The 15,306-nt window shown below is 41.3% G+C and overlaps 1 protein-coding gene across 15 annotated transcripts; it reads right to left on the bottom strand.

The window, feature by feature from the left end:
- Positions 1–2,712: 2,712 nt before the first annotated feature.
- On the bottom strand, positions 2,713–15,237 carry LOC113026627 (long-chain fatty acid transport protein 2-like). Of its 15 annotated transcripts, none has more exons than XM_080304657.1 (13): positions 9,880–10,936; positions 9,596–9,648; positions 9,074–9,244; positions 7,192–8,052; positions 6,839–7,048; positions 6,600–6,755; positions 6,264–6,388; positions 5,973–6,167; positions 5,797–5,887; positions 5,423–5,621; positions 5,247–5,344; positions 4,146–4,276; positions 2,713–4,033 (listed from the first exon to the last, which is right to left on the bottom strand). In XM_080304657.1, exons 4-13 carry the CDS (start codon positions 7,805–7,807, stop codon positions 3,857–3,859), a joined length of 1,998 nt encoding a protein of 665 aa, XP_080160783.1. In that variant the 5' UTR covers positions 7,808–8,052; positions 9,074–9,244; positions 9,596–9,648; positions 9,880–10,936; the 3' UTR covers positions 2,713–3,856. The 15 variants fall into 15 exon arrangements, with proteins under 15 accessions (XP_080160783.1, XP_080160786.1, XP_080160785.1 ...); XM_080304660.1 differs by having other exon boundaries at positions 9,229–9,244; XM_080304659.1 differs by having other exon boundaries at positions 9,074–9,176.
- Positions 15,238–15,306: the final 69 nt, after the last annotated feature.

The raw sequence follows: 15,306 nt of genomic DNA, 5'->3' as shown, positions 1-15,306 counted from the left end.
GTTCCTGCTGAACTTGTGATTATTATTTCAGCACAGGGTGGCAGTCACACCACAGAGTAACATCAGGCACAGTCCTTTCCACTCTGACAGAGACGTGCCCAGGCAACAGTGCAAACTTTGCACCAGTGCCGCTCATTAGAATTGTTGATGTGACAGTGAAACACGTTTGCCTCATGTTTCAGCCTGTAAGTAAATAACTTTGACACAGTACAGCTTCTGCATCACCCCCTGCTGAAAGCTCATGCTTCACTGAGGTTCAGACCAGAGAAAATCTGATTATAATACCTAATCTGGAGAAGGACCCCTGACCCACAAAGGAAGCACTCTCTGTTATGGTTTCAGCTCCTTGTCCTCCTGTTGAACTCACAGAGCAGCCAACAACCATCTTACGCTTACTTATCCCCAGCTTAGATGAGTTCACCAAGGCCACCACAGTACAAGGCATTGCTGTGGTTTGATCTTTACTCCTCTTGAACCAGTTATCATTAATACAGATGAGAGTAGAACGAAGAAGAAAGCAAAGGGAAACTCCTCAAAACTCTGTCTATAAGAAAAAAAAATTTGATTCTTAAGATCAGTTAAATTTGTACCATAACAAAGATTTTAAAACAAAATAGTCAATTACAAATAAAGATTAGTAAGTAACTGTCACGGTCGGGATGGTCGGTGTGTTTGCAGAGTGGACCCAGAGCAGACAAGGGAGAGAGAAAACTAAGGTATAACAAAAAGGGAGCCATTTATTTGGCTGATAGGGAAAAAACACAAAACAAAGGCAAGGTGAACTGGGGCAAAACTAAACTAGAAACTAAACTGGAAACAGCTAAGACTAACTATGAGAACTATGACATAAGAACATGAACATGAATCTGAGCAGGAACATGAAAAAAACAAGATTTGAGGCAGAGAAGACAAAGGCGTGAACATGAACATGGAGCAATGCAGACAATCTGACACTAAACAGAGGGAGACAGAGGACTTAAATACACAGAAGGGTAATGAGGGAAGTGGAAACACCTCGAGAAACACAGCTGACACAAATGAACGTGACGCCACAGGGGAAGCAAAATTAAACACGGTGAACATAAATAAAATCTAAATAAAAACAGGAAACATGGAGAGACAAGAGACAGAGAGAGGGAACGAGAGAGGCAGAGGGACAGAGGAGAGAGACACAAGGGGAACCTACATAGACGAGGAGATAATACGTGATAAACAGAAAACAAGGAGACATGGACGATAACATAAACCAGACTAAACTTCAACTAAGATGAACTAATAATAACCCCAGGACTCAACATTAACTCATAAGTAATCAAAAAATACAAAATAACTCAAAATGCTGGGTCACAGACTCAGCCCCCTGACAGTGACAGTATAGAAATAGAAAGCTTTCTGAAAGATCACAAGTTGTGCAAGAAGATCAGCATTTTCTTTAGGACAACTCGTCATCTAATAGGATTTTAAATCCTCTCCAACCGGTCATGGCAGATGGCTGCCCCTCCCTGATCCTGGCTCTTCTGGAGGTTTCTTCCTGTTGTAACAGGGTGTTCCCCTTCCTGCTGTTGCCAAGTGCTTGCACATAGGGGATCACCTGACTGCTGGGGTTTTCTCCCCCTCGTTCTAGTGTCCTTACCAAAAAATATAAAGTTGCTTGAGCTAACTGATACTGTGATTTGGCTTTATATTATAAGATAACTGAAATGTAATGGAATTAAACATCCTAACAACTTCTGAAATCATTTCCAGAAAAAAAATGGATAATTTGGCAAAAGTTATAGTTTAAAAAAAGTCCAAATATGAATTCTACAAACAAAAAAACAAACAAATCTTTCTACACGCATTTCAGCTATTGTGTGTTTTTGCAACCTGGACACATTTGTTGTGGAAAGGAGGTCACTAAAGAAACTGTTATCTATCACAGATAATCCTGATTACCTTCTGCACCACTTACTGGACAGTTAGTGCAGGACTTTCTCCAACAGACCGGCTCAGCTTCGCTGTCACACACACAGGTTGAGGAAATCTTTCACAGCTTGTGCATTAACTCTCTACATTGTGACACTTAACAGAGAAATCTGTTCTTTCACATTAACTTTATAAATATATATTGTATATTCAGGCTGGAGCCTATCCCACCTCTCATCATTCTATAACATGGCTAAGACATAAGGACACAACCTTACATACCTATGGCCAATTTATAATCACCAGTAGAGCTAAAATCCATGTTTTGGTGGGGGTTGGGGGTGTTCGGCATTGGCTGCTTTTTATAAGGATATTGTGTGCTCACAGTCAGCTTTCTTAGAGTTTGGGAAGTTCATTGATCCATTTCTTAACCTGTGAAAATGTCTCCCGCATTCGCCTCCAGCTTTGGCTCTCAGATCTAAGATAATTATTTTTATGCTTTTGTCATGTCTACATTTCTGTGTGAGTGTACTATGGATGCATGGTTGTAATTATGCATCGTGTGAGTGAGTGTAAGTGCATATTTAAAAAATGGAATATTAAAATGACGTCAGCTCCTCCTGTAGCTCCAAACAATGAAGTAACTTATTTGGATCAAATAAATAAAAAATTAAAAATAATCTTTATCCAATAAAAAATTTGTGTGGAGATTTTAAAGTATTCACCTGGAAAAACTAGAGATCCGCCACCCCCCCTTCCCCCTCCACAAAAATATAGCGCAAGAGAGAGGCAAAGCACAACAGCACATCCGTCGGCACTTTTCATTTAATTATAAAATGTGATCAGATCGCTAATATTTTTTAAAAAAAGAAAGAAAAGACAGATTTGATATAAACATGTTCAAATGCCATGGTTACGTTTCTTCAAGGAGTTGAGAGTTATTACCAGCAGCAAACCAACTCTTGAGTAACCTGACATTTAACTGATGGGTGGCATCAGAAAGGAATTAATAATATAATGAATTTAAAGTGTTATACATTTAATGCATTTCCTGGGTGTCTTACAGCTTATCTGATATGTGAGATGGAAAAAGGAGATGCTTTAAATCCTGACACTCAAATTTGAGCCAGATTCAGAACAATTGTGGTTTAATGCTGCCTAAAATGTGCGTGCATCCCTGTAAAATGCTGCACTACAGTTTGCTGTATGTTGACAAAATATCTTTCTGTGCGTGTTCTCGAGGGCCGTGGTAATCCATCGACAGCAAGTCACTGGACAAAAGTGATGGATGGACTTGTGGACAGTGGCAGAAATAGCATAATATATTATACCACTGAAAGAAACATTTTTTATTCCCCCATTTATGATTCCCTTTTTAACATCAGTGACCCTGTGGTTAATGAGCTTGCTCTCCCCTGCCTGAGCTCCATGGCTTTAATCCAGGCCTCCTGAACACTACGAATCACTCAACCAGAGGGTGAAAAAAGAGCACCTACGCTGGGAGCTGGTGTGAGCTTCTGGGACATAAGACTAGATAAAGTTATTCAGGGTATACATTCTGCATGAAACCAGCTGTATGAGCTGAATTACGCCACTGAATAAATCCACTTACAAAAGCATAAACTTTGGGTGTGGAGGTTTTAAATGAATATTAAAGAGAGCAGAATGTGTGACAGAAAGATATGTTTGCTCCCACACTGCCAAAAGCCTACACGGACCAGAATGCAATGCAGGAAGGAGGTGTACAGCAATCCATTTAATAAACTAGTGAACCCATCACCACACTCACAGATTGGTACATCAAACTCAAACATGGGGGGTGTGCATGAAAGAACAAAAAATAAATTTATGCTTTACACCTTGTCATTAAAATGTGTAACCAGAAGTGACACAACAAATGATTCGCTTGTGTGTGAAAAGGTGGATTTTTTTCTTCAAAAGTAAAATCACTTTATATTTTGACGTCTCCTGCTATAATTGAATCAAATACATCTGGCGTGAGTGGAGTATAGTTCTTCTCTTTTTCATTCAGAAAGTAGAGTGGGTCTGTTATTTCATTTGGGTTGAAGCCCTGCTCCACTACTTTCGTCTTTATTAGCTTGAACGTGCCTGTAATGTCCAGTGACCTCTGTAATAAATCACAGTACAACCAATCATTAGTGGATAAAATAAATCATGCAAGCAACAAAGAGGCTTACCCACAAATGCAAAAAAGTGTAAAATAACTGGAGTAAACATACTTGAATCCTCAGAAAGCGTGGCCTGGCGTAGGACGGCAGGAAGTCCTCGACATGTTTAAAAACAGCCGTGGAGTCAAACTTCAGTCCATCTCTCAAAGTAACAGCAGCCATCCCAGCTCTTCCCTCCTGGCCTGGAGACAAAAGTTAAACAGTCACAAAACAGGAGTTAACTGAAGTTCAGTATTGCTAATCTCACAATAGTGTGTCAAAAAAATCTCAGGAAGCTGGACAAGTGGAGGACAAAAGAAAAGGACAGGGCTAAGAAACCTACAGCAGATGAACAACATCTGAAAGTTATGTCCTTAAGAAATAGGAAAGTTGATCCATCTACTGTTCATAGAAGCCTCATCAGAAATCTCAATAGAAGAGTGGCTGTCAAGAAGCCATTCAAAGGATGTGAAACAGGGAGAAAAGGCTAAGGTATGCCACATTATACAAGAACTAGACTAAAAATCGGTGGTGACAGGTGTTATGGAGGGATGAATCTACATATGAAATTTCTGGTTCATGCCATCATGAACATATACGAAGGAGGTGAGGAGAGAAGCACAACATTGAGTGTTTACAGACACAATGGAGGCTGGTTTGGGGCTGCATTTCAGCCATTGTTTGGAAATTGATGGAATTATGAATGCAGAATAGTATGGTCTGATTTTAAACCACCATGCAGAAGTATTTGGAAAGCATTTGATTGACAAGAGCTTCATTTTTCTGCCTCACAATGACCCCAAACACACTGCCAATGTAGTAAAAACAAGTTGGATAGAAAAACATACAATGGATCACTATCAGTCATGAATTTGTATCCTCAGATCTTGGACTACAAAATTATTGAAGTAGTGCGGGATCATCTGGATGGAGCACAGAGCAACAAGCAGCAAACATTGCCCCCCCCATATTTTGTACGGCTATATATAAAGATTCAAAGTTTGGTGAGGTTTGGTAATGCCATCTTAGAGCTCCTTTTTGTTTTAAAAAGAATTCATTTTTATGCATAGCGAAGAAAAAATGCTGGATATCATTGTTAAACAATTTGATCATTGATTCAGTAGCATGTGTTTCTTGGTTTTGGCACAAGCGCAGCAACAAAGCAACATGTACCTGGCACTTTGACTCCGTAAACATTGGCTTCTTTAATGCAGTCAGCCAGCGCGAGGATGTCGGCCACCTCAGCTGTAGCTACGTTCTCTCCTTTCCATCTGTTGGTAATTTTTGTATTTTTTCAGTGCTCTGTGTGAGCTCACATTTTTAAGCATTATTTCAAAACATGCGCTCACCTGAATGTGTCGCCAACACGATCGTGGAAGTACATGAAATTATCCTCATCGATGCGCAGCAGGTCGCCAGTGTTGAAGTACAGATCACCTTTCTTGAAGACGTTACGCAGCTTCTTTTTCTCAGTTTGCTTCATGTCTCTCACATAACCAATGAATGGAGCTTTGGCTGTTATTTTAGTCACCAGAAGTCCAGGTTCACCTGATCAAAGTACAGGAGAAGTCATATTTGGGGTTGTTATATTTAAAGTCAATATTAATGAGATTTCAATAAATACTTATTTTTAAAGATGCATGGGTGAGAACTTTAGAAATATAAATAAAAGGACAGGAAACAAAGAATCTTTGGTTTTGTAAGCATCCTGCAAGTAACACACCTCTCTGAACCTCCTTGCAAAAACCAGAAGAATCCCTCAAAGGTTCTTCTTTGTCTATGTCATATTTGATCACAGCATATGGAAAAAACATCTGTAAGTTTAAAAAAAAAGCTAAAACACTGCTTCATGAGTGACAGGTTTTACTTCTTAATGTGAGCTGAAACATGGACTTTTACCTTGTGCAGGAAGGTGTGTCGCCCAAGAGCTCCCATCTTGCTGCTATAATTCAACAGAGCAAAGTTTCCCTCAGTTGCTCCGTAAAATTCTCTGATTTGAATTTCCCCAAATCGTCTCACAAAGTCCCTCCAAACATCTGCTCTGATCCCGTTGCCTACTGCAAGTCTGACTTTGTGGTTTTTATCAGTGAGTTTCTGTTTGAAGAGAAAAGAAGAGCATGCGTTTGTTAGTTTTTTAAACCTTTCTGTGTGAGACAGTAGTATTAATGTTGGTGCTGTGTTGGCACAAACCTGTGGAGTGTTGCAGAGATAACGCATAATTTCACCTATGTACTGTATGACGGTGACATTATATTTTCTGCAGTCGTCCCAGAACTGGGAAGCAGAAAACTTACTCCTCAGAACAACAGGAATACCTGCACACAACAATAGATGACAACAGCACACTTTAAAGAGTAGCAGTGGAAGTAGTCAAAATTTTGGGTTTTTCAACAAATATGTAACATATAGTTACATATATGTAACTATGGTTTTTATATTACATTGGTTAAAAAAATAAATAAAATAAAGTCATACACCAATCATATATCTAAAAAACACAATAGTATATATCCAAAGAGTTCATACCCCTCTCAATGGCCCCAGTGAAGACAAGGAAGCCGGTGCTGTGATAAAGAGGGAGGGTATCATAAATCACATCTTTGGAGTTCACTCCTGATGAAGGCAGAAGTAAAGACATGGTCCACACTCTGCCTTGAGTGATCAAAGCTGCTTTAGGGAGACCTGTTAAAGACAAGCCAGAGGCTCAGGTGGCGAATCTTCTGTTTCTTTCACTGATGCATCGTGAATCTCAGTAAGTAGTTTACCCGTTGTCCCTGAGGTGTATATGTAGGCTGCTGGACTCTGCATGGTTAAATGGGACCTTAACTCCTTGGGTATAGGCTCAGAGGAAGCCTGATTCATTTTATCAATGAAGCTTTTCACACCTGTAACTTCACATCTGTCAGCTAAGATGAAAACATTGATCTGCTGTTCGTGAAGATGGGGCAGCACCTCCTTCACTGCATCCAGCAAGTCTAGAAAATTGTTTCATACAATTGATGAACTCCAGGCCTGTCAGATTATTTATTTATGTATTTATCTGGTTATTGAATGTTGAGTAAATGAGCTCTCTACTGTCTCCATTGCTTGGAAAAGCAGACAGAAATGCAGGTACTACCTTCAGCTGCTACCAGAGTTGTGGCTCCGCTGCAGTTGAGGCAGTGTAGCAGAGACTTGGATCTGATGTTGGAGTTGAGCAAAGCTCCAGCACATCCAATCTTCACCAAACCCAACCAGAGCCACAGGAACATCGGCTGGTTCCCCAGGAACAGCGCCACCGTGTCTCCTTCTTTTACGCATCCAGCCTGCAGAAACGCTCTCGCAACTTTGTTGCTCAGGACGTCTGCGTCCCGGTAGGTGAACGTTTCATCTTTAAAATAAACGAAAGGCTTGTGCGGCTGCGTCTTCACCAGCTCTAAAAAGCGGTCCAGGATTGAGTAATTAGTCTGCACGCACTTTTCGATGAACCGCCTTACTTTTATTTTAGTGAGCACGAATTGGACATCCTGGAGGAAGGAAGAATGGCGGAGTAAAACGCCACATGCAATCAAAGCCGCACACACTGTCCAGACCAACATGTTTGTCTCACAGCTGTCCTGCTGAAGACAAAGCAGAGGTATAAAAAGGCATGTGGAGCAGGAGGAGGAGCACTGAGAAATTCCAAAGGTTGAAAAGCATTTTGTATTGCTAGTGAACAACCAGATGAGCTGCATCAATGATTTACAGTATAACATACTGCTTTCACGTGTTTTAGGCCTTTCACTGGCTTTATACCGAGTGACCACTTTAGATTGTGCTAGTGGACCAAAATGAAGCCCAAACAGACGGTGAGAGGGTAGCACCTGATGACCTGAACGTGAAGACAGGCTGGAGATTGTCGGATCTCAGCTAAGCTTTTGCTGGGCTGTGTTCGCTCACACAGAAGGGCAGGTGCAAGTTAATCTTTAACTTGCAGTTTTGCCAAGAGCCACTGGTGAGTCTGTTGGGGCACAAGGCAAAAATTCAGAGGAACCTTTTAACTAGCACCAAATACTCTGACTATCAACAATAACTGTCTAGAAGGAAAGTGAAACCCTTTTCTGTGTCCGCTGCATCAGCCAGCAACATCGGGGAATTAGGCAGTCAAGGCCCCGATGTTTCTGACCTCACTGTTTATAATGAGATTACTAAGAAGACTCCTCATACCGAGACGTTTGTGCATACAAAGAGGAGTATGCACAGAGAGCCTACTCCTGGCTCTGAATGTGAGAAGCTGCAGGAAATCTGGTCGAGGCCTCTGTTTTATGACTTGAGGCAGCGCCAACAGGACAGCAGCTTTGACAGTCCCTCCTAACAGCAAAACATTCTAAACGTTATGATCCCCAGTTTATGTTTTTCCCAGTGGTCCTAAGTTTCAACTGTATAAATTCCAATTAACATGTATCTGTTGTGGAAATATTAGTAATAGTAACAAGAAGTTGTGTGCCAGAAAAGCCAGACAGCTGTTAATTATTGAGCTTCAAAGATGTCAGAGAGGATTTCGTAACCTGCTGCTGGCTGGAGTTTACATATTTACAAAGTATGTATAGTGGAGGTTCCTGATTAACTCTAGTGAATATGTATGTTTCTTACTGCTTTATTGCCTTGTGTAAACAAACGCAGGCTAAATTCCATATCAGGAGTAACACTTCAAAAGCTAAATTCAGTGCAGTTTTGGACCTCTCAGTCAGTTTTGAGTAAATCTGCTTCTGTCTAAAAGCTTTTAAGTGGTCTATTACTTTAGCAGTATAGTTTATTACTGTGTGTATGTGTGTGTGTGTATGTGTGTGTGTATGGTCAGATTTATAGTGTCACGGCTGCCGAGGCGAGCCGTGTGGTGTTGGGGGAAAGGAGGACCCAAAATGCAGGCAATGACTGATGATTCGAGTGACATTTATTTACAAGGTGGTGTAATGGCAAACAGGCAGTGAGGGATGACAAGTAACTAAAGAAACCTAAACTGGGAAAACTAAATAACAAACCTGAGAACACACGAAACGAGGTGCGGGGCAGAGAGGCGCAGCGAGAGGAACGAAACACTGTGGAACACAGACGAACCGGCAGCAGGCAGGAGAACACACAGGGCTTAAATACACACAGCAGTAATCAGGGGATGAGAAACAGGAGGGCAACACACCTGGGAGAAGTCGGAGCTGGCGGGACAGGGGAAACGTAAACTGAACACACTCACATGAGACGGGGACCTTCAGAATAAAACAGGAAACTCAGACACAGAGAACCAGATAAGACACTGAACTAAACAGACAGATTCACAAACAGACAGTGTGACACCATAGACAGACAGAACACAGACGTGGGACCAGGGCAAGCACAGAACAGAAACCTAACAAATGGCAAATCATAACAGAATACATACTCAGAATAAACAAAAGCATAAAGAGACACAAAACACTGAGTCGGCAGACTCAGGACCATGACATATAGATGTTCAAACAAATCTTTAAACATGCATCAAAAGATTTGTTACTCTTGAGATGACTCACCCTCGAGTCAAAATTCACAAGTTGCAAACAACTTTGCACCTGTTTCAATATCTCTGCAGCAAAAAAAAGAAGAAGAAGAAAAATCAGATACAAAACAAAACAGTTTATATGTTGGGTTTATGTTATCCACAATTTATTGGAAGCTTAACTTCTGTTCACAACTTGCTGCTGTTGCCCAGGGATTACAGACGATCTCTATGGATATAGATATGGATATGGAGGGTGTGTGTATGAAATCACAGCTTTAATAAAATTATTATGAAGGCAAAGATCATTTAAAACACCTTGTCATTAAAATGTGCAGCCAGAAGTGCAACGCTGTCATCTCAATAATTTGCATCCCGGCTCTTCCCTCCTGACCTGAAGACAAAAGTTAAACAATGACAAAACATGTGAAACATGACAAACACACTACAGGACAAAGCATGATGTCATGGGCTGGGTTTTTTGACCTAGCATTTTAAATTTCATGTCCCTTTTGTATTATGATTACAGAAATGACGGAGCCAACTAATGTGTCAGAGTTGCGCAGTTTTCTGGGCATGGTGAATCAAGTGGGCAAGTTCATCCCCCATTTAGCTGAAAAAGACAAAGCCCTGCGAGATCTTCTTTCCACAAAGAATGCATGGTACTGGGGGAACTGACCAAGCAAGAGCTTTCAAAACATTAAGAGATGCCCTGACCTCACCCCCAGTGCTCGCAATGTATGACCCCAACAGAGACATTAAAGTATCAGCAGATGGTTCATCCTATGGTCTCGCAGGTATTCTTTTGCAGCTGTGGGAAGAAGGATGGCGACCAGTGGCGTATGCATCGAGGTCCCTTTCTCCTACTGAACCACGATAGGCACAAGTAGAAAAAGAGGCACTGGCGTCTAGTCTACATGGGCGTTTGAGCGATTTCGTGATTTCCTGATTGGTAAACATTTTTGTCTCGAAACGGACCACAAACCTCTCGTTTCCTTACTGGGAGGACAAGCTCTGGATCTCTTGCCACCCAGGATCTAGCGATTCAGAATGAGACTCATGCGTTACTCGTACAATGTGCAGTACGCCCCAGGGAAATCGCTCTGGACAGCAGATACTTTGTCCCGCTCGCCTCTGAAAAAAACAGTGAACATGTCAGACAAAGAGCTAATGGAAAGCACAGACATACAGGGAGTGCAGAATTATTAGGCAAGTTGTATTTTTGAGGAATAATGTTATTATTGAACAACAACCATGTTCTCAATGAACCCAAAAAACTCATTAATATCAAAGCTGAATGTTTTTGGAAGTAGTTTTTAGTTTGTTTTTAGTTTTAGCTATTTTAGGGGGATATCTGTGTGTGCAGGTGACTATTACTGTGCAGAATTATTAGGCAACTTAACAAAAAACAAATATATACCCATTTCAATTATTTATTTTTACCAGTGAAACCAATATAACATCTCCACATTCACAAATATACATTTCTGACATTCAAAAACAAAACAGCGACCAATATAGCCACCTTTCTTTGCAAGGACACTCAAAAGCCTGCCATCCATGGATTCTGTCAGTGTTTTGATCTGTTCACCATCAACATTGCGTGCAGTAGCAACCACAGCCTCCCAGACACTGTTCAGAGAGGTGTACTGTTTTCCCTCCTTGTAAATCTCACATTTGATGATGGACCACAGGTTCTCAATGGGGTTCAGATCAGGTGAACAAGGTGGCCATGTCATTAGTTTTTCTTCTTTTATACCCTTTCTTGCCAGCCACGCTGTGGAGTACTTGGACGCGTGTGATGGAGCATTGTCCTGCATGAAAATCATGTTTTTCTTGAAGGATGCAGACTTCTTCCTGTACCACTGCTTGAAGAAGGTGTCTTCCAGAAACTGGCAGGGAGTTGAGCTTGACTCCATCCTCAACCCGAAAAGGCCCCACAAGCTCATCTTTGATGATACCAGCCCAAACCAGTACTCCACCTCCACCTTGCTGGCGTCTGAGTCGGACTGGAGCTCTCTGCCCTTTACCAATCCAGCCACGGGCCCATCCATCTGGCCCATCAAGACTCACTCTCATTTCATCAGTCCATAAAACCTTAGAAAAACCAGTCTTGAGATATTTCTTGGCCCAGTCTTGACGTTTCAGCTTGTGTGTCTTGTTCAGTGGTGGTCGTCTTTCAGCCTTTCTTACCTTGGCCATGTCTCTGAGTATTGCACACTTTGTGCTTTTGGGCACTCCAGTGATGTTGCAGCTCTGAAATATGGCCAAACTGGTGGCAAGTGGCATCTTGGCAGCTGCACGCTTGACTTTTCTCAGTTCATGGGCAGTTATTTTGCGCCTTGGTTTTTCCACACGCTTCTTGCGACCCTGTTGACTATTTTGAATGAAACGCTTGATTGTTCGATGATCACGCCTCAGAAGCTTTGCAATTTTGAGACTGCTTCATCCCTCTGCAAGATATCTCACTATTTTTGACTTTTCTGAGCCTGTCAAGTCCTTCTTTTGACCCATTTTACCAAAGGAAAGGATGTTGCCTAATAATTATGCACACCTGATATAGGGTGTTGATGTCATTAGACCACACCCCTTCTCATTACAGAGATGCACATCACCTAATATGCTTAATTGGTAGTAGGCTTTCGAGCCTATACAGCTTGGAGTAAGACAACATGCATGAAGAGGATGATGTGGACAAAATACTCATTTGCCTAATAATTCTGCACTCCCTGTATAAGTGGACAGTATTGTAACAAACATGCCTGTCAGTTCCTCATATATGCAAACACTGAAGGAACAACTGAAAAGCGACAGTGTTTGTGCTCGCGTCATGGACATGTGCACCCAAGGCTGGCCAGAACATGCAAAACAAGAGCCTTTACTGAGAAATTACTGGCCTGACCGAGCCACGCTCACAAGACGGCCTTTTGCTAAAAGATACACGGCTTGTCATTCCTTCAGCGATGAGAAACAAGGTGCTGGAAAAACTACACGAAGGACATCAAGGTGTTGTAAAATGTAAAGCTTGTGCACGCCAAACAGTGTGGTGGCCCGGGCTGAGTCAAGAAATCTCTGAGATGGTGCTCAGAAGCAGAACGTGCTGTACAGACTGTAAAAAATCTTCTGAAAAAAGCAGCTGATCCTTATCTAGCTCTTCTTGCCTATAGAGCTACACCACTCCAGGCCGGATACAGCTGACTGAGCTTTTAATGGGCAGACGTCTGCGAACCACACGGCCAACACTTCCATCGCAGCTGGAGCGTACACTGCCGGACGGCGCACTGCTTGCTCAAAAGGAAAGGGAGAAGAGGATGATGGACATGGCAATGTCTAACAGGCGCCACCGTGCAAAACCTTTATGCAGCCTGTCCCCTGGAGAGCAAGTTTGGGTGCCGATGTCAAAACTCCAGGGACTGTTATCTAAAATCACTCTATACCACGATCATACACAGTGGAGTTACCACAAGGGACTGTGAGGCGTAATCACATGCATTTGATTCCTTTAAGTTCACCAGTGCACGAACCTGCTAATGTGCCTGTGTTGCAGAAACCACAAACACCCAGTGTAATCCCTGCTACACCTGTTAACGCTGATGTTGTCTGAACCAAGTCAGGGAGGGCAATAGTTAAAGCTAAAAAGTTAGATCTATAAGAGAAAAAAAAGGTTGTTGTTATATAACTGTGTTACAATGGTTTTGTAGAGCAGAGTAAAACAAATCAAAAAGAGTTGTCAAAAAAAGAAGAAGAGAGAAATGAAAAAAGGAAATAAAAACAAAAGGTTAAAAATGTGATGCAGTTTGTTTGCCAGATGTTTTTGTTTGGCTTTGAAAAAGAAAAAAATTATCAAAAGGTAGTCCACTCGAAGGTTCTGTCCTGAGAAAAGAAATATTCTGTTTTTGTTTAAAAGGGGAGATGTGGTGTATTCATAATTGTCCCTGGTACATTTGTTGTATGGGCAGTATGTGTTTATTGTTCGATTGTGTAATTACGTGTTACGCACTGGCAATGCATGCCAGGAGGCGGTAATACAGTGAGTAAAGAGTTGGTCTTACGGCACTCAGTGGTCCTGCATACTTATTCAGATTCAGAGTAAGAATCACACAGAAACTAGCAAGCTAACTCCCTGCTAACTTCTGACTCCGTTAAATTTCATAAATTTGGTTTTCGTGGATGCCTGGATGTTAAACTTAATTGTTACACCTGGTAGAGCAGCAACGCTGATCATTTTATTACAGATGAAAGGATTTAGACAGTTTTTAACTCCCAGTGATACTGCAGTGTTCGTTTGACTTTGGGACCTGAAGAGGAGTTTGGGCCCAAGCACGGCCAATGATGTCAGACTTAAAGACCGGATTCAGCCATCAATAAACGGCTCGCTCTTTGTTAAATCATAGATTTGGTACAAGTGTCTGCATTTGGGTCCACCTCCTCTCTCCACATGGTCTGCCAGCACAGACCCATGACAAATGGAAATGAGGTAGATGGTGCATTTTTCTTGAATAGCCAGAAACAAGCAAGGGGGTTTGTCATAATCTATAGCAGCATTAAATTTAAAATAAAGTGAGTTTGGACCAAAAGCATTTTAACTCCGTTTAAAAATTACGGTGCTTTCAGATGTCTCATTTATTGTCACTGTCAGCTTTTATCTTCAATGTCACAATGTTGCATTCAGTCATCATGGTATGCTTTAAACTCTTTGCCTGTACACCCTTTGCCCCCTGTGATCACTGCTTCAGATAAGCTATACTGAAATATAGGGTACAATCCTCTGACTGACAAAGAAGGATAACCCTGCTGCACTCTAGTGTCACGAAGTCTAAAGTTAATAAAACTTGCGTACTTCTAAAGTCGAATCCATCAGTGAAAGTTCATGACCGCAGCACGACTTCAACTGACCTACCAAGTGCAAACACCACTGAGAAAATAGGGCAGGTTTTATGATCGATCACTACATTTCATAATCCTCTCATTGAAATTTTTAGAATGTCTGAAAATTTCTAGATTAGAACAAAAGAAGTGAATGTAGAGGAAGAGTCCAATTATTTTCTGTAGTGATATTTGGTGTAAAGCAAATATTTTTAATAAATGCACCAATATATAAAAGATTCAAAGTTTGGTGAGGTTTGTTAATACCATCTTGGAGCTAAAAGTTACCCATCTATTGAGAATGTGTTTTTACATTTTGCCAAGAAAATGCTGGAAAACATTGTGAAACAGTTTGATCATTGATTCAGTAATCAAACTAAGTGCAGTGTACTTTGATTTGAACATATGTTTCTTGGTTTTGGTGCAAGCGCAGCAACAAAGCAACATGTACCTGGCACTTTGACTCCGTAAACATTGGCTTCTTTAACACAGTCAGTCAGCACAAGGATGTCGGCCACCTCAGCTGTAGCTATGTTCTCTCCTTTCCATTTGTTGACATTTTTTGTTTTCAGTGCTCTGTGTGAGCTCACGTTTTTAAGCATTATTTCAAAACATGCGCTCACCTGAATGTGTCGTCAACACGATCGTGGAAGTACATGAAATTATCCTCATCGATGCGCAGCAGGTCGCCAGTGTTGAAGTACAGATCACCTTTCTTGAAGACGTTGTGCAGCTTCTTTTTCTCAGTTTGCTTCATGTCTCTCACATAACCAGTGAATGGAGCTTTGGCTGTTATTTCAGTCACCAGAAGTCCAGGTTCACCTGATCAAAGTACAGGAGAAGTCATATTTGGGGTTGTTATATTTTAAAGGCAAGATG

This window comes from Astatotilapia calliptera, chromosome 7 (assembly GCF_964374335.1).
Source record: "Astatotilapia calliptera chromosome 7, fAstCal68.1, whole genome shotgun sequence".
NCBI classification, from domain to species: Eukaryota; Metazoa; Chordata; class Actinopteri; order Cichliformes; family Cichlidae; genus Astatotilapia; species Astatotilapia calliptera.
Note: the sequence above shows the minus strand (reverse complement) of the source record. Positions and strands in the feature narration are given on the sequence as shown.

Coding starts and splice junctions, on each gene's coding strand:
- LOC113026627 (XM_080304655.1), bottom strand. CDS start 7,807: ATGTTATACTGTAAATCATTGATGCAGCTCATCTGGTTGTTCACTAGC. Junction 5,888..5,972: donor GACACACCTTCCTGCACAAG/GTAAAAGTCCAT, acceptor TTAAACTTACAG/ATGTTTTTTCCATATGCTGT. Junction 5,345..5,422: donor CGTGTTGGCGACACATTCAG/GTGAGCGCATGT, acceptor AATTACCAACAG/ATGGAAAGGAGAGAACGTAG.